Source organism: Nerophis ophidion, linkage group LG24, assembly GCF_033978795.1.
Source record: "Nerophis ophidion isolate RoL-2023_Sa linkage group LG24, RoL_Noph_v1.0, whole genome shotgun sequence".
Lineage (NCBI taxonomy): Eukaryota > Metazoa > Chordata > Actinopteri > Syngnathiformes > Syngnathidae > Nerophis > Nerophis ophidion.
Genome location: NC_084634.1, coordinates 26,246,709 through 26,274,613, shown reverse-complemented (window position 1 = coordinate 26,274,613; position 27,905 = coordinate 26,246,709). Strand labels below are relative to the sequence as shown.

The 27,905-nt window shown below is 38.5% G+C and overlaps 1 protein-coding gene and 1 long non-coding RNA gene across 8 annotated transcripts in view; one reads left to right on the top strand and one right to left on the bottom strand.

Annotated features, from left to right (window-relative positions):
- The window catches only part of LOC133542047 (nesprin-2), a 261,954-nt gene that overhangs the window by 194,591 nt on the left and 39,458 nt on the right, over positions 1 to 27,905 (bottom strand). For 6 of the 7 annotated variants that reach the window (XR_009804037.1, XM_061885855.1, XM_061885857.1 and 3 more), the window contains 4 exons: positions 23,712 to 23,845; positions 23,479 to 23,584; positions 17,870 to 18,397; positions 6,082 to 6,228 (listed from right to left, as the gene is read on the bottom strand). Coding sequence is in view for 6 of the 7 variants with exons in the window: in XM_061885855.1 (XP_061741839.1) it covers positions 6,082 to 6,228; positions 17,870 to 18,397; positions 23,479 to 23,584; positions 23,712 to 23,845 (915 nt within the window). In the remaining variant the exon portion in view is untranslated. Of the gene's footprint in view, positions 1 to 6,081; positions 6,229 to 17,869; positions 18,398 to 23,478; positions 23,585 to 23,711; positions 23,846 to 26,551; positions 26,613 to 27,905 lie in introns of those variants that run through there. The other variant, XM_061885860.1, reaches the window with a different exon arrangement.
- LOC133542052 (uncharacterized) lies at positions 6,254 to 24,484 on the top strand. Its single transcript, XR_009804038.1, has 3 exons — positions 6,254 to 6,376; positions 6,539 to 6,632; positions 22,350 to 24,484. It is a non-coding gene; the product is annotated as an uncharacterized LOC133542052 (long non-coding RNA).

Here is a 27,905-nt window from a genome sequence, read left to right as displayed (position 1 = left end):
TTTTTAGAACAGGCCAGCGGGCTACTCATCTGGTCCTTACGGGCTAACTGGTGCCCGCGGGTACCGCGTTGGTGACCCCTGGAGGTTTTATTATTGTAGTATTATTATTGGTAATATTACAGTTTTAAATTAAACTGGTCCTACAGGTACCTTGGTTTTGGGCAATACTAACCCAGCAGGCACAAGACGTTAAAAGAACGTTGAGAACTTGTTGAATTATGTCCTGACATTGAGCAACTCAAACCTAACGTTGGAACAACAGGCTTTTTGATGGGTTCTGACGTTGAGTTGATCGTTGAATTTTGGTCATTGCTCCAGCACACACCAAAAGGGACAAACGGTAGAAAATGGCTGGATAACAACCAAAATTCTACAACAAAAATACAACGTTGAAACAACATGCTTTTTGACGACATTAATTCAATGTCAGATTGAGATGTTCAATTGACCATGGAAATTTCCCAACCAACAACGTGGAGCCAACGTTCAACATCAACATTGTCTAAATTTACAAATGCTGACACACCTGAGTATTGTCTGGTTTCATGGTGTTTTGTCATTTCCTGTTTTATTTTGGAATGCTGACTCTCCCCCCCATTTCAGATCACTTGCCCTTCCTCCTGTATCACAGGTCTGACGTCTTTCTGGATTGTGCCCACCTGTGTCACCCTGCCTCATGTGTATAAATGTATCGTCGTCCTTCTGTCCTGTGCCAGAGTGTTACGTATCTTCTTGTGCGTACCTCCAGCGTTCCTTTGCCACAGTCTTGTCTAGAGCCATTGCCACTAGAGATGTCCGATAATATCGGCCGATAAATGCTTTAAAATGTGTTATCGGAAATTATCGGTATTGGTTTTAAAAGTAAAATTAATGACTTTTTAAAACACCTCTGTACGGAGCGGTACATAGCCGGTAAAACACGGTTATAAACCCAGTCAAAGCTCCTCCCTTCTTCCCTCCCCCCTCTCCCACACACAACACAGGAGTTGATGACTGCAGCATGAGAGGTTTACTGGCGATGCTTTATGGCCTCAAAAACTGGCAATTTGCAATGACTGCAAAAAGTTGGTTATGCAAGGAAGAACCAAGACGTCTTTGTTTAATACGAGCAATATGATCTCCCACCTCTTCAAGAATCATAAGGAGATACATGATGAATACAAGCGGCAGATGGATGAAAAGCAAACACCGAAAAAAATTAGTACCACACAAAAAAATTAGGCATAATAATGTGTTAATTCCATCCATCCATCCATCCATTCTCTACCTCTTATTCCCTTTTGGGGTCGCGGGGGGCGCTGGCGCCTATCTCAGCTACAATCGGGCGGAAGGCGGGGTACACCCCGGACAATTCCATGACAATATATATTGGTATCGGTTGATATCGGAATTGGTAATTAAGAGTTGGACAATATCAGAATATCGGATATCGGCAAAAAAGCCATTATCGGACATCTCTAATTGCCACGTTTTTTGTACCTTTTGAACCACTGGAGATTCTTTGTTTGTAAACTTTTGTCAGGTAAGATTAGCTTCCAAGCATCGCCTCTGTTGGAGCGCTTTTTGTTGTATTTAGTAGTTTTTGTTCTTAGCCCCATATTCCCTCCATTGTCGGAGCGTTTTGAGTTGTTAGTATTTTTGTTAGATTAGTGGTCAGGTTAAATTTATTTTGGTAGCCTGTTTTGTTTCTCCCGTTTTCGACCACTTCCCTGTCCAGAATATATATCTGTTTCTGAAAATCCTGCATCTGTGTGCAGAGTCCTGTTCTGGTCGTGACAAATACAACTATTTTGCCATGTTTAGAAGTCATTTTTAAAGAACATGTATGCATAATCAATGTTGTATCAATATCTTGTGTCTGCTGGCAAGATATTCAAATAATACACTATAACGCCAAATAGCGTGCTAATAGCTAACTAGAAACTAGAACTGCTAATCTCTTTTTCGCATTTTGAGCGCTAAAAGCACAACCCATACTGCTGCGATTATATGCATCAAGTGTTCATTCAAGGCTAAGGCAAAATATTGAGATATATATCGTGTATCGCGATATGGCCTAAAAATATCGAGATATTAAAAAAAGGCCATATCGCCCAGCCCTACATTGAACCTCATTGAATACGACCAAAAATATATGGTCTTACTGGCCACTATTAGCTTTCAGCTAAAAATTGACATAACCCTGTTTTCCAATCATAGGAAAGAAGAAAAATAGTGTGAAAGACTGTGCTGAGGAAGAAGTGGATGATATTCATTCAAATCAAGAAATAAATCATCAAAAACATGGTGTTGACAAATACAGTTGTGATCAAAATTATTCAACCCCCACACAATTTTGGTGTTTTAGCAAGTTGGACATTTATTCCGTATTTTGTTTATAGTCATATCAAATAAAGATGCATTAAATAGACAAATGCAACTTGAATTACAACATTATATTTTGTAACATACCAAACAGTGTCATTTCTCTTAATATCTCATTGACAAAATTATTCAACCCCTTGAAGATCATAACTCTTAAGAACAGTATTTGAATAAGGTCTTTTCAATCAGGTGTTGAAAACACCTGTAGATGTGATTAAAACCATAATGAGCAACAATTAAACTGATTGAAAAAGACTGTGACGCTCAGCTTCTTGTAGATGGTCAATGGTGTATTTGCAACATGGTGAAGTCCAGGGAGTGGTCAAAGAAGTCAAGAGAGGATGTAATTTCTCTTCATAAGAAAGGATATTGATATAAGAAAACAGCAAAGACATTACACATTCCAAGAGACACAGTTGGGAGCATAATTCGCTAAAGGCACAGTTGAAACACTACCTGGGCGTGGTAGAAAGAGGATGCTGTGTGCAACTACTTTCCGGTATTTGAAGCGTACAGTGGTGAAAAACCCCCGGGTAAGAGCTAAGGAACTACAACAGGACATTGCAGAGGGGGGAACGCAGGTTTCGTCCCAGACAATAAAGCACGCACTACGAGATGAAGGCCTCCATGCCAGAACTCCCAGGCGCACCCCACTTCTGACTACCAGGCACAAGAAAATAGACTCCAGTATGCCAAAAATCATCTGGATAAACCCAAAAGGTTTTGGGAAACTGTTCTATGGAGTGATGAGACAAAACTGGAACTCTTTGGGCGTATGAATCAACATCATGTCTGGAGGAGAAAAAAATGAAGCTTACAAAGAGAAAAACACCTTGCCTACTGTTAAACATGGTGGGGGGTCAATCATGCTCTGGGGCTGTTTCTCTGCCTCAGCTACCGGGAATCTCCAGCGCGTTCAAGGCATTATGAATTCTATTTCCTACCAGGCTATATTAGCTGCAAATGTCATGAAGTCAGTGACGAAGCTGAGGCTTGGGAGACGTTGGACCTTCCAACAGGACAACGATCCCAAGCATATCTCCAAATCAACATCAGAGTGGTTGCAGAAGAAGGGCTGGAAGACTCTGGAGTGGCCTTCACAGTCGCCGGACCTAAATCCTATAGAAAACCTGTGGTGGGACTTGAAGAAGGCAGTTGCAGCACGCAAGCCCAAGAATATGAATGAACTGGAGGCCTTTGCCCAAGAGGAATGGGCTAAAATACCTGTAGATGGTTCCAAGAAGCTTGTGTCCGACTATGTATCACGTTTGAAGGATGTAATTACTGCCAAAGGGTGTTCTACTAAGTACTAAAGATGCATGTAACTAGGGGTTTGAATAATTTTGTCAATGAGATATTAAGAAAAATTTCCTTTTTTGGTATTTTGTAAAATACAGTGTTACAATTTAAGTTGCATTCGTCTATTTGACACATCTTTATTTGATATGACTGTAAACAAAATACGGAATAAATGTCCAACTTGCTAAAACACCAAAATTGTGTGGGGGTTGAATAATTTTGATCACAACTGTAGGTGAAGCAATCTGACTAACCACTGCTATTTTGCCCCATACTGAAGCTGAATGAGTCATGAATGTTAAAATAATATCCAAACAGTGGACATGTATCCATGAAAAAGTCAATGATGGTGTGTTTGACGGTGAAGCAGCTGAAAGGCAATATTGTAGAAGTCCACTCTCCGAGGTAAATGGTATACATTATTATTACATTATTTCATCAAACTACTGGACTTTTTAGAAGTACATTCTATTTTGTTATTTTGTATACAATATTTACTTTTAAAAGGCATGACTTGTCTCCAAGGTGTACCCCGCCTTCCGCCCGAGTGCAACTGAAATAGGCTCCAGCCCACCCCGCAACCCCGAAAAGGACAAGCGGTAGGAAATGGATGGGTGGCTGTTTTGGGGGTTCTGCACCAATTAAATTGATTTGAGCAATAATTTTATAATTTATTTTATCAAACTACTGTAGTTGTTAGTAGTACATTCTATTGTGTTATTTGTCAAACAAGATTTATATTTAAAAGGCATGTTACACGTTAAAATTGTGGTGTTTTGGGGGGGCTCTGCACCAATTAAATTGATTTCAGTTCATTTTAATGTGCGACGGTTGTATAGTGGTTTATTGAGTATGTCATAGTAAGCTCCACATCATACATGTAGTACATAATATACATACATATCTCCATTGAACAGTCTTGTGCTCAATGTCAATATTATGTCACAGAAAAGAAAAGAACGTTTAATTAAGAAAACTAAATTAAATAAAATTAAATCAAACATATCTCAGAAGGGTAATGGGAAGAAGAATACACTTTTTGAATCCCCCTCTTTTTTTACATAGTTATTTTAACAAATATCCAGTTTCCTCTAAACCACATTTTATCAAAATCATCTGGTTCCACATAACTCAATTTACCCAGACCAACGTGCTTACAATTCTCAATATATCATCATAAGTAAGTCTCACAAGTCAAAATAAGCCTCGACCTCACTACAACAAACCAAAATATTAGATTTGTACAATTTCTTAAAATGCTCAATGTTTGAACAGTGTTTAAGTTAATCACTGAGGCTGTTCCATAATTTCACCCCACAGACTGAGACACAAAAATGTATCCTTGTGCTAAGTGCTAAAGCATGTTTATATTTTGCCGTTCCTCTGAGGTTATACCCCACATCCCGTTCTATGAATAAACTTTGAATATGTGCAGGCAATTCATAACTTCTTGCTTTAAACATGATAAGCCCTGTCAAATATTCTACTAAATCAGGAAAATTTTACAGTTTTGACCTTAAAAATAACCCATTTGTGTCCCGCTTGAACCCCACATTATGGATAACTCTAAGTGTCTGTTTTTGTAAGATTGTTAAGGAATGTATATTGCTTTTATAATTATCTCCCCAAACTTCTGCAGAGTAACTTAAGTAAGGATAAATGAGTGAATAGTAGAGTTGCTGGAGGGATTTTCCATCTAGTTCTTTAAATGCTTCTTGATAATTTTATATGAATATATTAAATATGTGCTTTCCAATTAAATTTTTCATTAATTATTACAGCCAGGGATGGACTTTGCTCAAATTTAATCCCTTCAATCACCATTTTTATTTGTGTATTTATCTTCTGATTTCCAAATAGAGTTATATTTGTTTTACTTAACTTTAGAGGCAACTTGTTCCTTTTGAACCATGTTTGCATTTTCACCATTTCTAAAGTGACTGTATCAATAAGTCTATTCAAGTTACTGTTAGATAGTGTTTTGAGATTAGCGATCGTTGCAGAAGCAATTAAGCTCGTGAGTTGAGCTACTACTGTAGTGGTTACCTTGTTCGTTACAGATTGTTAGAGTGTTACTTAGTAACACACATTCATAGTTTATTTTTCATGTGAGGAAAATAAAAAATTGAACAAAATGCATGTGGACCAGTGTCCAATTAAAACCTGTTGTTCAAACATATACGTCACACTTTAAGTTCCAAACCACTGCACTCTTGGGAAGCAGCAGGAAATTCCTGCATCTTAGAGCCCTCCTCTCAAATACATGATGGGAATAAACAAACATTATCTGCGCACTGTTTCGTGGCTATAATTATACTTTTTTTGGGATGTGCACAATTAAAACGAGATCATCTGAACATTACACAGTTGAGACCTAAGTATCTGAAAAGTTGAGAAAAACTGTTTGATAATACTCACATTTAAAATGTTGCTTCTTTCCACCATGCCCTGGATCTGAGACAAAACGTCCCGCATGGTAGATCTGTGTTTATACGACGTCTGTCCGGGTGAGTCACATGTCCTCTCTTGCTGGGCAGACCTCTCAGGCTCCATGTTTTTTCCCAACTGAGACGATACACACCAAAAGCAGCGTTAGTTTTCATCTGTCATGTGATAGCAGAGCTGCCTGTTAATGTGACTGTGTCCGTGCAACTAACACAAGAATGTGCAAAGTGTGTAGCAGTACGCCTCCGGGCAGAAGAACTCGATCCAGGTCTGGTACTTGCTTGGAAGTACTGATGGCTGATTTTAGGAATTAACTAGTATAAAATCAAACTTGACCGCATGATTAACCAACGTATTATAGCTTTTAAATAGTAAAAATCACTGTGACAAATAATTTGTATATTTTTGTAATTGGTTGAATTCTTTGCAGTGGTGTAGAACTGCAGAGCTTTCTGTCACACATGGACTTGGATTTGTTTTGCTTCTTTCATGCAAAGGAGGATTGGCATGAGCCAGACGTGAATGTAAGTACATGTTTAATTTATTTAACACTATAATTCAAAAACAGCAAAACAAAGGGCGCGCACAGTGGCGGAGAACAAACTAGGCTATACTCAAACAAAAAACAGCACAATGGCATTACTATATACAAACGAACAAAAGATAATAGCTGTGGCACAAAACAAACCAAAAACTTACGTGGTATAGACCGAATAACAAACAGCGTGGCAAGGCATGAAGGTGGATGAGGAACAGGTAGGTGCGTGGTCATGAGGGTAGGTACGATAAAGTTCCGTAGGTAAAGTTGCCAGGATGAGGACAGAAAACGAATGGCTTAAATAATGACTATGATGATTAGTGACAGGTGTGAAGGCGGAGGACAGGGCTGTGACTAGAAGACCAGGTGGAAACTAATGGGTTGGCATGGAGACGAAAACAAACCAGGAAGTGCAAAAACAGAACTGAATGTCCAAAAAACTAAACATAACATGACCAAACATGACAAAAACAAAACATAATCCGTAGGCGTGACACTTTCATACTGAGTGCTGCTTCTTCCTGCCTTTATACACCTGCAGTACACCTCTACATGAGGAGAATTTTAGGAATACCGAGCATTCAGCGGTTCAAGGTAGACCGTTATAACTGACACTGATAACAGGGTGTCTTGGAGAGAACATTGTTTGAAAAAATGTGGGCTGTTTTTGAGCACAACATATCAGAATCAGCAGCAAATTCAAGAATACTTTAATAATCCCCAAGGGGAAATTAACATTTTCAGCACAATCCGATTCAAGAGCAGACAAACATTACAGGGAGAGAACAGGATCGCTGACGGGTCTGCCAACTTCCGGCGCCCCTTACAAAGATGGTGAGAAACAGGGAGGAATTAAAGGCCTACTGAAATGCGATTTTCTTATTCAAACGGGGATAGCAGGTCCATTCTATGTGTCATACTTTATACTTTCGCGATATTGCCATATTTTTGCTGAAAGGATTTAGTAGAGAACATCGACGATAAAGTTTGCAACTTTTGGTGCTGATAAAAAAGCCTTGCCTGTTCCGGAAGTAGCAGATTATATGCGCGTGACGTCACAGGTTGTGGAGTTCCTCACATCTGAACATTGTTTACAATCATGGCCACCAGCAGCGAGAGCGATTCGGACCGAGAAAGCGACAATTTCCCCTTTAATTTGAGAGACGATGAAAGATTTGTGGATGAGGAAAGAGAGTGAAGGACTAGAAATAAAAAAAATTCTATTAAAAATAAAAAAAATTTAAAAATTAAAAAAGGGCAGTGGGAGCGATTCAGATAGGGAAGATGCTGTGAGAGGCGCCATGGCAGCCGTGGTGGTGGCAGGACCACTCGGCCAGGCCCAACCGTAACACGGGATAGAGCCATACAGTTTTGAACCCGACGCTGACGGTCAGAAGGACGCATATTGATGCTGGAGTAGCACACGACATAGAATATTAATAAAAAACATTTTACCACACAAAATACACTGTATTTTTTGTGTGTGGTCCAATCCAACCGTGTTCGCTTGACATCTCTGTTCCATAGTAAAGCTTGACTGTCATCTTTCGGGAATGTAAACAATGAAACACCGGCTACGTTTGTGTTGCTAAAGCCGGCCGCAATACACCGCTTCCCACCTACAGCTTTCTTCTTTGATGTCTCCATTGTTCATTGAACAAATTGCAAAAGATTCAGCAACACAGATGTCCAGAATACTGGGGAATTTTGCGATGAAAACTGACGACTTAATAGCTGGGCACGATGCTGAAACAAAATGTCCTCCACAATCCGTGATGTCACGCGTCATCATACCGAGACGTTTCAGCATGATATTTCGGCGCGAAATTTAGTAAACTAACCCGGCCGTATTGGCATGTGTTGCAATGTTAAGATTTCATCATTGACATATAAACTATCAGACTGCGTGGTCGGTAGTAGTGGGTTTCAGTAGGCCTTTAAGTCTATGCCTGAGGCCAAGGAAGAAAAAAATAAATTAAATAAAAAAATAAATAAAAAAACCTCTTAGCCATAGCACACAAAAACATGTGTGTAAGAGGGAAACATCAAACATCAAAGAACAAAAAGGACATTAAAGACATTAAAAGAGCAGAGCTGATGCAACCAGCCACTTCTACACAGCCACAAGAGTAAAACAACAAAAAAACATAAACTGTGGTGGCCTCAGTGGTGGCCTCTGTGGTGTTCCACGCCATCGTCATATCTGGTCGAAACGAATATTAAAAATATTGGAGTAAAATATCTAGCAAATCTATATCATGTTTCTTCAAATTAGGCAATGGAAAGTACTTTTCAATCACTAAAACTGGTGTGCTTAATTAATGTAATCATATTATATTATACGGTAGGAATTATTATTACATAGATCAATATGGTACGTTATCTTAGTACTGTCAAACAATTATTCTTTTAAAATCAAATTTATCAAGTTTTTGAAATGTCATTGATCGACTCTTATTTGAAAAAACTGCGCCTTACGTTTTATTACTGGTTGTCCACCATTGCACTCTATATGCAAAGTCAAACTGTTAATTTTTATCAGTACGCAGATTTTCTCGATGGTTGTGTTTTATGTATAAATCACTTCTTGGTCTGGTTCTTCTTTATTTATGTTCTTTTATGTGTAGAGATTCCGTCGCTGCAGCTTAAGGTCACAGGGCATACTTAGAATGTTTTTTTTCCTAGAGCCAACACAAATCTTGGAAAAACAGCTTTCAGATACGCTGCTCCATGGTAAATGGAATAACTTGCAGAATGATCTGAGGTTACCTGAGCTGATTACTTTGGGGGAGTTTCAGGCCATTTAAAAGGATCGAGAAAATGTTTCTATTGGGCATTGTACTTGTTTTTAAGTTGTTTTTATTAAAACATGTTGTACATTGTTTTGAAATATCACATGTTTTTATGTTGAAATATATATATATTTTTATACATTTAAATGTGTGTGATTGCTGCCATTTTTGTTGCTCTTATATGTAATTGTGTAACTTTGTCTTGTTGCCCTCTTGTCCAAATCACAATCTTTTGGAAAAGCCATTTTAAACTCAATGAGTTTTTACCTGGTGAAATAAAAGATGTTGATTTAAGTAAATTATTTGCTTGCATAATTCAAATTAGCTGATAAAAAAGAAACCCCACTGTTTGGAACCCAATAATAATAATAATAATAATAGATTGTAGTTGTAAAAAGTGAAGTGAAGTGAATTATATTTGTATAGCGCTTTTAAAAAAGCACTTTACATTGAGTAAACAACCTAAAAGTGCTACAATGTATTGAAAAAATGAAATAAAAATAAAAAGCTAATACAAATAAAAACTAGAACAGCCTAATGGCTAGAACTAGTATGCATATATCTAGTTCAAAGTTTGTATCGCTGAAGCAGAATGGACTAAAGTTCTAAAACAAATTAATTCATCCTCCATGTGTGCGAGGCACGCTCTAATTCAGTTTAAAGTGGTACACAGAGCTCATATTCCTAAATCTAAGCTTTCCAAAATGTACCCTGATATTGATCCAACATGTGACAAATGTGAAGCCGTTGAAGCCACTTTAATACACATGCTGTGGACCTGTCCCAAAATAAAGAAATATTGGGAAGGTATATGTGAAGCACTCTCTTGGGTACTCGGGGTTAACATTACATTGAATCCTCTTTTGCTGCTTTTTGGGGTCACTGGGGATGGGTCAGAATTACCTGTCGGTGGTCGAAGGCTCATTGTCTTTTCAACCTTATTAGCGCGCCGCTTGATCCTCTTGAAATGGAAGGAAGCTGCCCCACCCACAGTTTCACACTGGGTAAAAGACGTTTTATATCATCTCAAACTAGAGAAAATTAGACTTGTGATGAGGGGTTCTGAAAGGAAGTTTTATCGGGTGTGGAGGTGTTTTCTGACCTTTTTTGACCAACCATTAACAAAGGTACAACAGTGATTTTTATTTTTTTAACAGTATTCTGGTTGGTTTACATACTGAAGGTCTACATACAGTATATTTATGTTTTATGTCATTACTGTATAAGTGACAGTCTAAGCAAGGTTTAGTTTGTGTTTTTTTTTTTGTGTGTTCCTTTTTGGGGTGGATGTTTGTTCTTTCTCTTCTATGTATAAGTATTGTTATTTCCATTTTAGCTTTATTTGATTTGATTAAATTTTTCTGTGTTTGAAAAAAAAAAATTATTGCTGTTTTTCTGTTCTGTTCATCTCTGTCTAAACATTTATAAAAACATCAAACACTAAAAAAGCACTTTACATTGAGTAAACAACCTCAAAGTGCTACAATGTATTGAAAAAATGAAATAAAAATAAAAAGCTAATACAAATAAAAACTAGAACAGCCTAATGGCTAGAACTAGTATGCATATATCTAGAAAAAGCTTTTTTTAAAAGAAGGGTTTTAAGCCTTTTTTAAAAGCATCCACGGTCTGTGGTAAACTCGGGTTGTCAGGGAGAGCGTTCCACAGACTGGGAGCAGCGGAAAGCAGAACCATTGTTCGTAGCTTTGTCCTCGGGAGGTTGGAGGAGGCTAGCCTGTCCTTTGGGGTAGAGGGGGGCATTTCCATGGAGGCACTGGTGGGTTAGTAGGGAGACTTTGTATTCAATCCTGAGTGGAACAGGAAGCCAGTGAAGGGATATCAGAATCAGAATCAGAAATACTTCATTAGTCCCCGAGGGAAAATTAAAAAGGTCATATTTTCGCACTCTCATCAGGATCCTAACAGCACTATTCTGTATGTATTGCAGCTTCTGAATGTTCTTGCTGGGGATCCCGACAAGAAGTGCGTTGCAGTAGTCTGCAATTTTGTTGTCAGAGTTTCATTGTCAAAGAGGATTACGGAAAAATGTTAATCTTATCACTGTAAACATAAACTGATGCTCTACTTGGTATCCAAGGTTTCTCCCAACTTGCAAATAAACTTGTGGTTAGGGGCGTGGTTAAAATGACATCATTGTACAATTTGCATAATCAGCGATATGCAGATGTTTTCTTTAAAAAGACCAAAAAAATGTATAAAAAAGTATTATAATTTATTTTTTAAATCATTTTGCTCTTTTTCTTAAATTGTTGCTGCTAATTGTAAAATGTATTTAGTTGAGAATCCGTCCAGTTTCTATAGATTTTTTGGGACTTTTCTTTCATTAAAAACAACTTGCGTAAAATGTTGACATTTTTTCTGGTGTTATTGGAGACCAGTGGCGGCTGTTGGTCTTTCAAATAGGGGAAACACATTTTCAGCTACCCTCTAAAGGCGAATATTCTCTAATAACAGGTAAAATATATTAAGATGCTAGATTTTACAAAGAAAACGACACATAAAGGATTATAAAATTCTCCATATGAACACGGAACAACGAAAAGGGACATGGAAAATGCTCTGGCAGTAGTTTAGATTTCAAGATCGCCGAGTTGCTCATTTTACTGTCAATCAAAAAGGAATTCAGCCTCAGACAGATCATCCAATCGATAAAATCAAAACAAAAGTACATAATTGACCACTTTTTTGTCATATTTTAGGGGAAGCCTTTGATAGAGCAATCAACTCTGTTGGAAACCGTATTCGTATTCAGAGACTCTTTACTTCTGTCGAACGATGTCGATGACAAACAGCAAGACTTGCAGCAAAACTGAAATCACACCTGCTTGGCGCTGCTGCTCCAGTTGATCTTTCTCTACTTAAAGGCTTACTGAAATGAGAGTTTCTTATTTAAACGGGAATAGCAGGTCCATTCTATGTGTCATACTTGATTATTTCGCAATATTGCCATATTTTGCTGAAAGGATTTAGAAGAGAACAGACGATAAAGTTCACAACTTTTGGTGCTGATAAAAAATCCTCGCCTTTACCGGAAGTCGCAGACGATGACGTCACAAGAGTGAGGGCTCCTTACGTCCTCACATTGTTTTTAATGGGAGCCTCCAGCAGCAAGAGCTATTCGGACCGAGAAAATGCAAATTTCCCCATTAATTCGAGCGAGGATGAAAGATTTGTGGATAATGATATTGATAGCGAAGCACTAGAAAAAAAAAAAAATTAAAATAAAGTAAAAAAAAAAAAGGCGATTGCATTGGGACGGATTCAGATGTTTTTAGACACATTTACTAGGATAATTCTGGGAAATCCCTTATCTTTCTATTGTGTTGCTAGTGTTTTAGTGAGATTAAATAGTACCTGATAGCCAGAGGGGTGTGTCCACGGGTGTCTTGAGGCCAGTGTCTGAGGAAAGTTGACGGCAGATACAAGGACGGCACAAACTCCACAGATCTCCGGTAAGAGGCGACTTTAGCAACACAATTTTCTTACCGAAACCTGCCGGTTGACAAGTGGTCGGCATCCATGTTCGCTTGACCGCTCTGATCCATAGTAAAGCTTCACCTCCGGGAATTTTAAACAAGGAATCACTGTGTGATTGTGTGGCTAAAGGCTAAAGCTTCCCAACTCAATCTTTCTACTTTGAGTTCTCCATTATTAATTTAATAAATTGCAAAAGATTCAGCAACACAGATGTCCAGAATACTGTTTAATTGCGCGATGAAAAGAGACGACTAATATTTCCTGACAGTCTGTGACGTCACGCGCACGCGTCATCATTCCGCGACGTTTTCAACAAGAAACTCCGCGGGAAATTTAAAATTGCAATTTAGTAAACTAAGTCGGCCGTATTGGTATGTGTTGCAATGTTAATATTTCATCATTGATGTACAAAATATCAGACTGCGTGGTCAGTAGTAGTTGGTTTCAGTAGGCCTTTAAATGACGCCACTGTCCTGTTAATATTTGCACATTTTGTAGCTCGTTGTCCGTGGGTATATCTTAGATATATTACGGTACGTCCAGATCGCAGACAAGCTGCCTCCGCTACAGACAGTCCGTGTACATTGCTTACGTCATCACATAATCCAGTTTCACTGTGCGGGTTTGGTGATCAAGATGTTTTTCGGTGGCCGAATTATTGGTGTACCTCTAGGCCAGACCTGGGCGATTATTTTGACTCGAGGGCCACATTTAAAGAAAAAATTGTATCTGGGGGCCGGTATATCTATTTTTAGGAACACTAATACAAAACCTCACAATAATGTCTAATTGAATGCTAAAAACGTTATGACGGACTGCCTTAAAAAACGTAATGGAATTTAACATTTTTCTATGAACGATAAAATATGAACGTCACACCCCCTTTCTGTCAACATATTTTACAATCAAGTGAAAAGCAACAAAAATGCAACAAACAGTGAAATATGACTGCGAAGGGTAAAAAATAAACCCACCTACAATCCGATATATCTGATATATCAATAAGCTTTAGAACTTTGTTGTGAAAATCTCCTTCCGCGTCTGTGGAAACGCTTCCCACCCACACTGCTTGGTGGCTCTCTGAGCTGCTGTGACGTAGATTACCATAGTAACTAATTAGATTACCATAGTAACTAATTAGATTACCATAGTAACTGGTATATCATCCAAAAGCGCAGATTCTAACTATTGAAATACTTTGTAGAGTTGAAGATTTACGGTCATTAGAAAACATCACTGCACATCATGATAGCAGCTACACTTTCCATTTTAAAAATCTGAAAAAAAAAAATATTAGGGAATGTCCGGCGGGCCATATTGAAAAGCTTAACGGGCCGCATGTGGCCCTTGGGCCTTAATTTGCCGGAGTCTGCTCTAGGCTATAGTGCGCAAATAATAGGCTGTATATATTTATTCATATATCATTTTACTTTAATTTTTTTTTCACGGAAAAAAAAAGTAATTTTAAGATTTGGGCTGCTTTTATTATGCTTGCCAATTACATGTAGAGCAGTGGTCACCAACCTTTTCGATCCCAAGATCCCTGGACTTAGCCAAAAACCAGAGCAATACCTACCCCTGCATCAACTATGTTTTTAAATATATATATATATTAGATATTTTTCGTTTAAAAACAACGCTTTGTGTTATTATTGGCTGTCAACATTTTGGCTTTTTCTCATTTTGTTTCTTGATGTTTTCCCAATCTTCGCTGGTGTTTTTTGTTATGTGATTAGGGCCAATGACAAACAAATTACGGGCCACAGATGGCCCCTGTGTCGCACATTGGGCACCTGCTACTGTACAAGCTAACTATTTAGGGCCACTATAGTCTAAGTAATGTACAAAACCCAAAACCAGTGAAGCTGGCACGTAAACAAAAACAGAATACAATGATTTGCAAATCCTTTTGAACTTATATTCAAGTGAATAAACTGCAAAGGCAAGATATTTAATGTTCAAACTGAAAAACGTAATTTAATTTTTTTTTGCAAATAATCATTAAATTAGAATTTAATGGCAAAAACAAATTGCAAAAAAGTTGGCACATGGGCTTTTTTTTAACCACTGTGTTACATGGCCTTTCCTTTTACAACACTCAGTAAACGTTTGGGAATTGAGGAGATACATTTTTTAGGCTTTTCAGGTGGAGTTCTTTCCCATTCTTGCTTGATGTAAAGCTTAAATTATTCAACAGGCCGGGGTCTCCTTTGTCGTATTTTACCCTTCAGAATTTGCCACACATTTTCAATTGGAGACTGGTCTGGACTACAGGCAGGCCAGTCTAGTACCCACACTCTTTTACTACGACGCGACACTGTTGTAACATGTGGCTTGGCATTGTCTTGCTGAAATAAGCAGGGGCGTCCATGATAACGTTGCTTGGTTGGCAACATATCTTGCTCCAAAACCATAAATGGTGCTTTCACAGATGTGTAAGTTACCCATGCCTTGGGCTCTAATCCATCTCCATAACATCACAGATGCTGGCTTTTGAACTCTGCGCTTTGAGCTAATATTTGCAAAAAAATAAAGTTTTACAGTTCGAACGTTAACTATCTTGTCTTTGCAGTCTATTCAATTGAATATACTTTGAAAAGGATTTGCAAATCATTGTATTCTGTTTTTATTTATGATTTACACCAGTGTTTTTCAACCACTGTGCCGCGGCACACTAGTGCCGTGAGATATTGTCTGGTGTGCCGTGGGAAATTAAGCAACTTCACCTAACTAGTCCAAAAAATACTTTTTGCAAATCAATAATTATAATCTGCAAATAACGTGCCGTTGCTTAGTGTCTATGCTGTGTAGAACTCGGCAGGATAACCACGTAATACTCCGTGTCAGTAGTTGGAAGCAGGTAGTTAATTGCTTTGTAAAAGTGGGAATGCGAGGATGGTTTGTTGTGATCCCAATATGCAGACCACAGCGGGAGGCAGTGTGCAGGTAAAAAGGTATGCAATGCTTGAACCAAAAATGAACAAAAGGGAAAGGAAATGGCAATGGCTACGCAAAGCGAAAGTAAAACTGAACTGGCTACAAAGTAAACAGAAACAAAATGCTGGACGACGGCAAAAACGTACAGCGTCCACAAAGTACATCCCAACGTGACATGACAATCAACAATGTCCACACAAAGAAGGAATAGCAACAATTTATATAGTCTTGCTTGTTAACACAAAGCAGGTGTGGGGAATAGCGCTCAAAGAGAGACATCAAACTGATACAGGAAAACAACAACAAAACAGGAATAACAGTGCAAGACAAGAACTACAGCACTACACACAGGAAAACCCCAACAAACTCAAAATAAGGCACGACGACCTGGTGGAGTTTAATTTTTTTTACGTTTTCTGCTGGTGGTGTGCCTCCGTATTTTTTAATGAAAAAAATGTGCCTTGCCTCAAAAAAGGTTGAAAAACACTGATTTACACGACGTGCCAACTTCATTGGTTTTGTGGTTTGTAGTATATTTGTTCATTTTATGGTCAGATATGGGACGCGAGTCACATGGTTGACTTATGGCAGCGCCAGATTTAGTAAAGTCAGCTCTTCACCTGGTGGGTTTTTCCTGTGAGATAAAAGAGGAAATAAACAGGGAATTCCTTCTTTAGCTGCTGCCTTGTTTTATCATATATTATTGCCTTGGTATATGTCAATGTTTACTTTTGTATGCGCAATAAATCCACACAATGTCCGTACTTTGGAGCAATGCTTACAGATTCTAGCACCTGGCTTGTTAACTTCGCAGGCGAGCGATGGTCATAAACTCGTGGCTGAGGAAAGAGTTGTTTGATGTTGGATGCTAGAAAATGTCCGATGTATTGCAACACTCATCCTTAATGCATTGTTGCAACTCCAATGCAGGCACGTTGGAGAGACGAGCAGGTGGAGTGTGATAGGTATTTCTTAACTTTCTGACCGTTTTACTGTGTCTAATTTAATTTTACTTTTTTTGACGCGATGCCATCGCAATAGTTGGTCTCAAGCTAGAGAGACTTATGGAGTGTGAAGTGAAAAAGGTAACTGAAAGGAACAAACGTGATGTTGTCCTTCTTCAGGGCATCGATGCGCGACTATGTATTCTTCCGTCCGTAATTAGTTCTCTTTTTTTTTTTTTAACACTATTCATTAGGGATGCAAAAAAAAATCGATTCACATCCGAATTGCGATTTTTATTCATTCTGGTTCTAAATCGATTCATAATTTTCAAAAATGTATTTAAAAAAATAAATAAATAAATAAACAACCCTAATATTCATCCTTAATGGAGTGCGTCATGACCATGAAATGTTGTAACAATAAACATTGTAAAATGAGGACTGCCTCCGTGCATCAAGATACTTGCAAACTTGAACGCATTCAAATAGGATAACATGGTTGAACAAATGCATGGAAGTCAAAGTCTGCAGAGGAACAACGGGGGAAAAAAAGGTTAGAAAATGTCAAAATGTGGGCAGGATAAAATCCCAGATTGCATCTACCAAATGTCAGAGATGGGCAGGTTTTGTTGAAGAACCATGACGGTAAAGATAGAAAAAAGAAGGAATAAGCCAAAAGAGGACGGTAAAGATAGAAAAAAGAAGGAATAAGCCAAAAGAGGACAAGCAAGGACGACCAGTACCTTCGCTTGTTATTGTCTTGTTTGGTTCCATATGTACAGTAAGTTAATAGAACATATTCCTAGCTTTGTGTGTGTATGCAGCAAGTTTTCAGCACAAAATAAATATGTTTTATTGTATTGACCCCTATCAGGATCAGCCTAGCAAATGTTATTAAAAAAACTGTTAGTATTTCTGCCTTCACTTCGATTTCCCTGTTAGACTATTCCATGCAAAAACTCACAGTACTTTGACATTTATGTAATGATGTATAATTTTTAACTAAAAAAGCTGCATATTGGGAAGAAAGATGAAAAAGAAACGTGACTTACTTGCTTCGCCTCAGTGTCCTCCGATGATGACAGTAAGTCCCTGATGTCAGCCATCGTGTAATCAGTCCATCTCTTTGGAATCAAATGCCTATTTCGGCGCCTTTGCGCCTCAGGGTGACTTTTATCTGTAATGTCTGCTTGTTTGGCGTCCGGAAATGTGTCTGGGAGGAGGTAACGTGACCCTGAGGGTGCAGCGTGTGTCTTTTTACAGGTTTCCGGGTGTTCTGGTAGTGTGGTTTTGGACGGACACGATTCAGTGTTTAAAAAGCCTGAGGAGGTTTCTGCAGACAGGCTTGATTCAGAATGATTGAGTTGGTCGGATTCATGTTTTCTCTGTGGGATTATGCTCATATGTTGACTCTCTGCTCCATCCACATCTTCTTCAGCAGTATGCTCCCTGTCCACCAAAGCTGTTAACACCATCTTTGGGGTTGTTTTGACATCCTTACCAAGTGTCTCTGTATGGGTTATTATCTTCACTGTGTCTGGATGTTCAACTACAGGTCCAAAGCTCAGCACTTCTTGCTCCTATGGAATTGAGCCAAAACATCAAATTAGAACCTTATCCGTACTCTCTAGGGTTCTTTTAGGATGTGAATTTGAATGTCAATTTGTCTTGGAGAGGGGTAATGTATCTACCTATCTGTTTTTGTGTCCTAAATCCGTAGCAGCTTTTTTAGAAAGTTGCGGCAAAAGTTTCAAGGGGTGATTTCTTTCCAATTACAGTGAATTAACTTGTTAGTTAATGAATTTGTTGCAACCTTAAAAGGGAACTGCACTTTTTTTTTTTTTTTAACTTTGCCTATCATTCACAAAACCTATTTAAGACAAGAACACCTATGTTTTTCTTTTTTTATGCATTCTAACTCGTGAAAAATACGGCGTGACAAAAAAATGCAGCCAATGGGAGCAGGGTCTGGACGATTATCACGGTTATTTTTGATTGAGATTGTAATCAAGATTACTTACACGACAATTCATTAATTTGAAAACATGACTGTTTATTGTACCACCAAAACTCAACTTTAAATATTGTTTAAAAAAGAAAACCTTGATATAAATTAGTAAAGAAACAAACCACAGCAAGTAAAATAACAATAATAATAATAATAATAATAATAATAGCAATAACAAACAATTTATAAAACAATAGGAATATGAAAAATCAATAAAATTCAGTTCTTCCGCTTTAATTGGTTGTAATTCAGTTTTTTACCTTTTACACTTACTTTACCACCATAGAGTGTGTGCTTTTTGAGTAAAATTAAATCTAATAAAATGTCTGTTAATTAAATGCAACAATTTTTATATTTATTGGTGCAATACATCTTTGGACAATTTTAGCCAGTATTTCAGGTCAAACCACAATAGTTGTGCATATGTATCAATAAGTGCTTTAAGTACAATATGCTTGTATAGCGCAGTCAGATCGGATGTGGCGCACCGTGCTACTATTGTGAAGGGGGGAAGTGTGCATGTTCTCAAGTTGCAACTACTGTTTACACACAATGTTACATCCAATGATGTCGTTCACAACAACACAAGCAGATGAGATGTGTTGTGGGTGTATGGATTGTTATCGAGTGTTTTAGCTTGGTAAATTAGTTGGCGTTTCAATGATGATTAACTTGTGTGATGACTGTATTATGCGCACAGTATATATTTGAACCATGAATTGATTTACATGGACCCCGACTTAAACAAGTTGAAAAACTTATTCCACTGTTACCATTTAGTGATCAATTGTACAGAATATGTACTGTAATCTGTAACTGTGTAATCTACTAATAAAAGTTTCAATCAATCAGTCAATCAATGGCCATCTTGACATTGTTTAGTCCAGGACGGGCGGCGGTTGAGTGTGTCGAGGATAAATGAGCGCAACCGGACACATTATTTTCCCAAACAAATGTAGACAACATTTCACTTACATTTATGTCAATCTCTCTGATATTATTTTGCGTTTATCAGCAGATTACGTTTTATTGGCCACTTATGTGACTACATCCACGGTTATGTGAAGGCGGAAATAAAATAACTTACTTTTTTTTTAGTTAGGTGATTATTATTAGACATACTCGTGCTATGTCAAATAAAAAATAGCAACTATGGTGACATCCCAAACTTCTTGTATACATGCTCTCTGTCACTCATTTGCTCAGTATATGTTTTATTGTCACAAGCCCTGCAATTTGCATGCATGTTGCGGGGCCTATTAATTGCTTTTTTCGACAATTATATTTGCGTAACCGCGAGAAACCATAATCAAAATCAAAATAAAAAATGTCATTAATTGTCCAGCCGTAATTGGGAGTACACTATTGTGCCCATAAAGGTTCAGCCTACGGACCAAACTTAAGGTCTACCGTACTGTTGTCCTACCCGCCCCGCTGTATGCCTGTGAGACCTGGACTGTATACAGCCGGCATGCTACACAACTCAACGCCTTCTATATGAGATCCCTCAGGAGGCTGCTCAACATCAGGTGGCAGGACAAGATCCCGGACACTGAGGTCCTCCACAGGGCTGAGATGGAGAGCATCTATGCCATCCTTGAGCGTTCCCAGCTGAGATGTGCTGGCCATGTCTGCCGTATGTCAAACGAACGCCTACCAAAAACGCTTCTGTACGGTGAACTGCACCATGGAAAGCGCTCACGCGGCGGACAGCGGAAACGCTTTAAGGACACCCTAAAGACCAGTCTCAAGGGCTGTGGTCTGGACCCAGAGACCTGGGAAGCCGATGCCCAAAACCGTTCAAACTGGCGCTCTGCAGTCTGGCATGGTGTAGCAGACTTCGAGGAAAAACGCATCCATGAAGCCAAACAGAAGCGACAGCTCAGCAAGACCAGAGACTGTTCGTCCCTCTCAGCCAGCCAACCCCCAGCCATAACCTGCCCTCACTGCAGCCGGTCATTCCGTGCAAGGATTGGCCTCATCAGGCATCTTCGCACACACAAATCAATGTGAAGTCATCTGGTCATCTTCGAAAACGAAGAACGAACATGAACATCCAAAAACCGCCAACAATACTCAATTTATATCTCGTGATCTGAACATTAGCAAAGTTTTAGCGGTATTGCAATTATATGCTCTTCACGCCAAGGAGCTACTTATACAGGTGGCATGATCACAGGGCGCTAACTAGCTTATGCTTGCTATATTGAAATTCTGAGCCAGTGAACTGCTGCATTGCCTCTGAGTTGGTGAAAGTTATATCTAGATTATAAATCATGCCTCTTACATGGATAGTAGAAGGTTGTGGCCATAAACCGAAAAGTTGGTTAACTTTGACATTCAACTTAGACACGAAGATGTAAGAAAGACACAAACAGACATTCATTTGCAAGACCTCTTTTTTTTTAACTGCAGGAGGTTTCTGATTACTTCTTCATCCAAACAGGAAGATATTAACATCCATGCCAGTGAGAGCAAGATAAATAAAAGTTGAATAAATACATTTAAACTAGAAAGTGATGATATCAGTGTTTGTGTACTACATTAAACAGAAGGCTTAGCGCTGTAGACAAGAACCGGATTTAGGTCTGAGCTATGATATATACCACTTAAAAGGTTAAAAATATTGTTTTATGCTCTGACTCTAAAAATATTAGATTTATTCATGACAATTCTACTTTATCATTGTCAGGCGTGGAACCAATAAGCAGCAATAAACAAGGGTTTGATTCTGTATGGACAGATTCTTAAGTCTGCACTAACATAAGCACAGAATAGTAGTACTAATTTCAAAGTACATGCCCACACTACATTGTATTTTTGTATTCTGCTGTTGTCCATCAATCCACTTTCTACCGCATGTCCCTTTATGGGATCGCAGAGGGTGTTGGAGCCTATCTCCGCTGCATTCAAGTGGAAGGCGGTCTACACCCTGGACAAGTCACCACCTCATCGCAGGGCCAACACAGATAGACCGACAACATTCAAACTCACATTCACACACTAGGGCAAATTTAGTGTTGCCAATCAACCTATCCCCGGGTGCATGTCAGTGGCGATGGGAGTCAGTCGGAGTACCCGGAGGGAACCCACGCAGTCACGGGGAGAACATGCAAACTCTACACAGGACCTTCAAATTGTGAGGAACATGCACTAACCTCTGTGTTACCATGCTGCCCTTGTCCCTATCCAGTATAAACAATACAAATTTTAAATGTTGATGTGCTGCATTATGTTTTGCGGCTCTAAACCACTTTTCTTTAGTGGCACAGGGGGCAAAATGGCTCTTTTTTTGATAATAAAGGTTGCAAAAACCTTGTGTTAAAGTCTAGAACACAGGTGTCAAACTCAGGGCCCGCGGGCCCAAGAAATATATCCGTTAATAAATTACTTCTGTTTCTATCTATCTCCATTTTGACAAAGAAAATACATGTACTGCATGCAGATGGACGTGTTTTAAGCTTTAATATTAGCTTTGATAATATCCATCCATCATTCCATTTTCTACCGCTTCTCCCTTTCAGGTTTACGGGGGGTGCTGGAGCCTATCTCAGCTGCACATGGGTGGAAGGCGTCGTACACCCTGGACAAGTCGCCACCTTATTGCAGGGCCAACACAAATAGACAAACAACATTCACACTCCCATTCACACACAAGGGCCAATTTAGTGTTGCCAATCAAACTATCCCCAAGTGCAGGTATTTGGAGGTGGGAGGAAGCCGGAGTTCCCGGAGGGGGCCCACGCAGTCACGGGGAGAACATGCAAACTCCACACAGAGAGATCCAGAGCCCGGGATTGAACTGAGGACCTTCGTATTGTGAGGCACATGCACTAACCCCTTTTCCAACATGCTGGCTGCTTTGATAATATATATTTTTTTAATGTAAAACATATTTACTAGAGCAAAGATTTTTATTAGTTAAAATTATACATATTAAATTATACCTCGGATAAGCGGAAGATGATGGATGGAATTATAATATTATATTAACTTAAAATAGTGCAACAAGTATTATAGTATGATAAATTCCAAACATTTTATCCTGTTTTGTCAAAGCCAGTTTTACATCAAGTTGCACACTGTAAAAATTACAATAAAATTAATGTTAACAAAAACCTGTCACCTAAGTCACCATAATTTTACAATTAAAAAAAGGGAATCGTTTATTTATTTTTTTTATTTACAATACTAGACTGTAAAAATAACAACCAAGGAGTTTACGGTGAAAAAAAGTGGCAGCTCAGTTGCCAGAATTTTAAATAACAGCAGTCTTACTGTTTTTCCTTTTACTGTAAAACGCCATAAAAAAAAAATAACACTACATTTTTTTTTAAAAACGAATGAGTTGCCAGTTTTTAACCGCAATATCTATAGATTTGTTTTTTTACAATGTATGTAAAAAATGTACACAATAAACACAAGTAACAATGCCATGAATGCTTATACATTTATAATTATATGATATTCATTGTTATAAGCCGGCAGCTATCGCTGTGATATGGCCCTCAATGAAAACCCCTTACACCTGTGTTAATGAATGACGATACATGATGGTATTAACAAAAAAAAGGGAATGATTCTTGCATTTATGTTTTTGGAGGCATTCAAGGGTAGTGTGAACATATAAAAAAATGTTTTTAACATTCTTACCTGGTGTGCTGACGATGGTTTTGGTTGAACTGTTTGGCTCCTGACCTTTTTCACCGCATCAGTCATGTTGTCAACACGATTCTTTTGCTGAGAAATGGACCTCAGCCTTTGGGTAGAACAGACAGCAAGTAAAGAGTGAGTCATATTGATACTGGCTGTAACAAGGAATCAGATTTTGCAATATATAAGTACATTGATAAATAAATATTAATAGTTGGGTCTTCTTGAGGTACCTGTGAAGGTCTTTGTTTATTGCTTGGATAGTCAGGGTGACATCTGCTGAAAGCACCTCTTGTGTGCTGGACTCTGCAGCCTTCTGCAGGTCTGAAGCTTTTGAGGACAATATTTTCAAGCTTGCATCACAGTCCTAAGAAAAGATATATTCCTATGTTATTGGCAGGAAACAACTCCTGATTCACACCAACATATGATCTCATTTCTGAATATTGAACATTGTTTTTAGAATTTTAGGTAATAAGCATAAACTTTAGTATACCTGTGACCCTAAGGAGGATAGAAAATGGATGGATGGATGAATAGATAATGAGCGTATCACATAAAAACGGATTTTATTGAAGAAGTCACACCCAGTCACTCATTTCCGTCCCCTAGCAAGTCAAGCGATTTAGACCATTGCCCTGACAGGCAATGTGTACAGGCTATCAATATAGTAACTTTTCATTTGACTTACAGTACATGCTGGAATTTATTTTGTAGTAGGTGAGCATGCCAGGTTTTTTACTTGATTGATTTTTTTGTTAATTTTTTTTCCAGGGTTGTCAAAATGTTAACTCATGCGATTAATCATACAAAAATAATCACATTAAATGCAGAATGATCGTGCAATTTATTTTGCCCGCACATGCTGTGTTAAGTTTACTTAACTGTGGGTGGTTACCTGGAATACATTCATCAGCGCAATTCACCATTGGCCAATTTCACTTTAAAATAAACTCAGCAGGTCTTTAGATAATATTGTTATAAAATTTTGAACAAATACATGACATGCACCCAAGTTAAACATTTTTAAAATGTTCCTGTATCACAGTTTGACAATAAAATTGCATTTGTGTAAAAAAATTGGGGGGTTTTTTCAAGTGAATAAAAATGTTGCACGCAAGTAATTAACTGCAATGAATCATGATTACTCAACAAGCAAATGTGTGATTCATCTAAAAAATCTAATCTGTAACAATGTGGTCGCATGGTTATGCGCGGGTCGTTCTCCCAAGATGCAGCAGGAAACTCCAGGGGCAAAGTGCAGGTGAGACAATGACGTATGTGCATAAATCATGCAGGAAAATGCAGAAAAACAGAATAAGCGTGCCGATAGCATGGGAGGCAAAGTTAAGGAAGAGGCTAGGGCGGGAGCTAGCATATAAACAGGAATCAAGAATATAGCCATCGTTAACTGTTTCGTAGTGCAAACAAGGAAGCCAGACTGATTGTAGCGAGAAACGGGAATAAGTAGCTCTGTGATTAGTGCCCAGGAGCAGGTGAGCGTCCCAAACTCTAATCAGAGGCAGGTGAAACTAATCAGCACCCATTGTAACCAAAACACACAAACCCAGGGGTGCTGAAAAAAGAACTCAAACGAACAGAAAAAAACATGATCTGGGCGACGGATCATAACATAATCGTTTGACAAAAGTCCCTTTTTTTTATTCTTCTATTTTAAGAATGAAAAGTCAGTCTCTTCCAATACCATACCAAAACTAGAGCCTTGAATGTAGGTCGATATCAATGTTGATCTTATACGATGTCAGCACGAATCATACTGAGTTCTAACCCCAGCCGAGACATACCAAAGACTATACAAATGAGACCTACAGGTATTATCCCCCTGCTTGGCACTCAGCATCAAGGGTTGGAATCAGTGGTTAAATCACAAAAATGGTTACAGAGCGTGACCACCACTGCAGCCCACTGCTCCCCACCTCCCAGGGGGTGATTAAGGGCAGGGGTCCCCAAACTTTTTGACCCAGGGGCCGCATTGGGTTAAAATAATTCGGCTGGGGGCCGGGCTCTATATTTATGTATGATATCACGTCATCGATTGGAAAATGCATTTTTAGACAATGTGATTTGCCTGAGCGGCTAGGAGACAGAGTAACAAGCGGTAGAAAAGGATTAGAAAGGACAGATTTTTTATTTAAAAATGTAAAAAAAAAATTTACTTGAGACTTCCCGCGGGCCAGATCTCAAACGCTGGCGGACCGGTTTTGGCCCGCGGGACGTAGTTTGGGGACCCCTGATCAAGGGTGATGGGTCAAATGCAGAGAATAATTTCGCCACACCTAGTGTGTGTGTGTGTGTGTGTGTGTGTGTGTGTGTGTGTGTGTGTGTGTGTGACTATCATTGGTACTTTAACTTAACACAGATATTTTTATTTTGAAATGTGGAATGTTAAAAAAAAGTCTTGAACAACTGAAATTATTCAAACCAAGAAAAATGGTGCTGTAGGTAAAAATAAATACTAACCTATTTATCTGTTTGGAATGGAGTTACGCTTTGAAGTGGTATTTGATATTGACATATGTTGTGTTTAAGACGACAATATTTTTCAATTAAGGATATTTAAGCATTTCTCGCTTGTGTGCTTTGCTATTGTGTAGCTGCTAGCTTATACCCTACCATGATTTTCCTTTTGTAAATGACTTTACAAAATCACAACAAAAAAACAACCTTGAGTCCTTACTGGAGGTCTTTTTAATTGTTAACTTGCTGTCCCGCTTGCACAAGTGAGCGCGCTGCAGGACTTCTTATGTTGGAGTGCTTATCCATCAGAATCAGAATTAGCTTTATTGGCAAAGTATGTTTAACATACAAGTGTCACAACGTGGCTTTCGCAGCTTACTACGGGGGTGTTCTCCCAGGAAGGCAGACACACTACTCTGGACAAGGTGTGCAGGTAAAAACATGATTTAATTATTAACTATCAAAGAAGTACAACCAAAAGGGAACACAATGCGAAGGCACAACGCACTGATCGCACTTGGAGCTAAAGCAAATACGTAGCATAGACTACGGCAAGGAAAATGTACTAGCTGTGGCATGAACAAACAAAACTTACATGACTGTAGCATAAGCAAACAATGATGCCAGGCGAACTGACTGGCAAAGGCAATGCCTCTGATTAGTGGTTGACAGCAGCTGAGCATGGGACCACAAACCACAGGCAGGTGAACCCAATTAATCCCCATGGTGACCAAGATAAACCCAGGAGTGTACACAACAAGAACTAAGGGAATCCAAAACTAACACAACATAACTAACCAAAACATGATCCGGACCACGGATCATGACAACAAGGATTTTAACTCGGTAGACAGTGTTTAATCTTTGTCTTTGTTTAATGCAATAAATAAAAGAAAAATGCAACAACTACAAAAGCATGCAGTTTCTGAGATTTGAGAGGCAAGCCGATATATTACGATATTTGTTTTTAGGCTGATATTGCACCGATCGGAGCAGGACAACCACGTTAATTATCCAAAGACCATTGGAAGTTACTTCAAAGCAGAACAAAACAACGAGGAGTCTAATAAAAATAATTGGTGTGTTTTTTTTGTGAGGATGTGTGGAAAAAAATCAGGCCAGAGAAATGTGGCCACATATATTTCAGAATTGTGCAGCCCTACATGCCTCCTGTGTGAACTATTCCTTCAGAAAAACACTATTTATAGTTAAAGGTGAAATAGATATTATTCTTGACTGTTTACATCGAGTAATAAGTATTCTTGACCAACATTCCTTCTAAGGTGTGCACTGCTCACACGCCATCTGCATGCAGCAAATCTATGCCACGGACAAAATATAATCCAACCAAAACTCTAAACAAAATAAACACATAAAAATTTGTTCTGTAGGATTTGCAATGCAACTCTGAGTGACAAGTGATAACAAGTGGCCAGGACAGATAAAACAATGTTCGTTAACGTTGTTCAAAGATTCTAACGTCTGTCGAGACGCTTTAAGGAGGACACAAATTCCATCAAAACATTTTATTGATGGCTGTAACCCCACCAAAAACATTAGTAAAACTTCTTTCAAGAAAAACTGGTCACTGTCTGCCGTACAAACCAGGCCAAAACAAACTCTCTGTCTTCAGTTATATTAACAGCAGCTACACTCCCTTTCTCACTTGCACCCACACACAAGCTCATGGCACTTAGCCAGTGATGCATTTATGGCCAAACATGCCAAAAATGACTCCCTAATCAGATCTGTGCTTATTCTATCGCCAATTATTAAGAATATTAATGAAGTTTGTTACTACATGACAGAAATGCTTACAAAAATATATATTTACAGGAATGTACACTTTATCCCATGCTTACATCTCATTGTGCAACATGTGAATGTTTTAAAGGGGAACTCCCGTAAATGTGATCTCTGAAAGGGGTACAAATTATTTCCACAGCAGG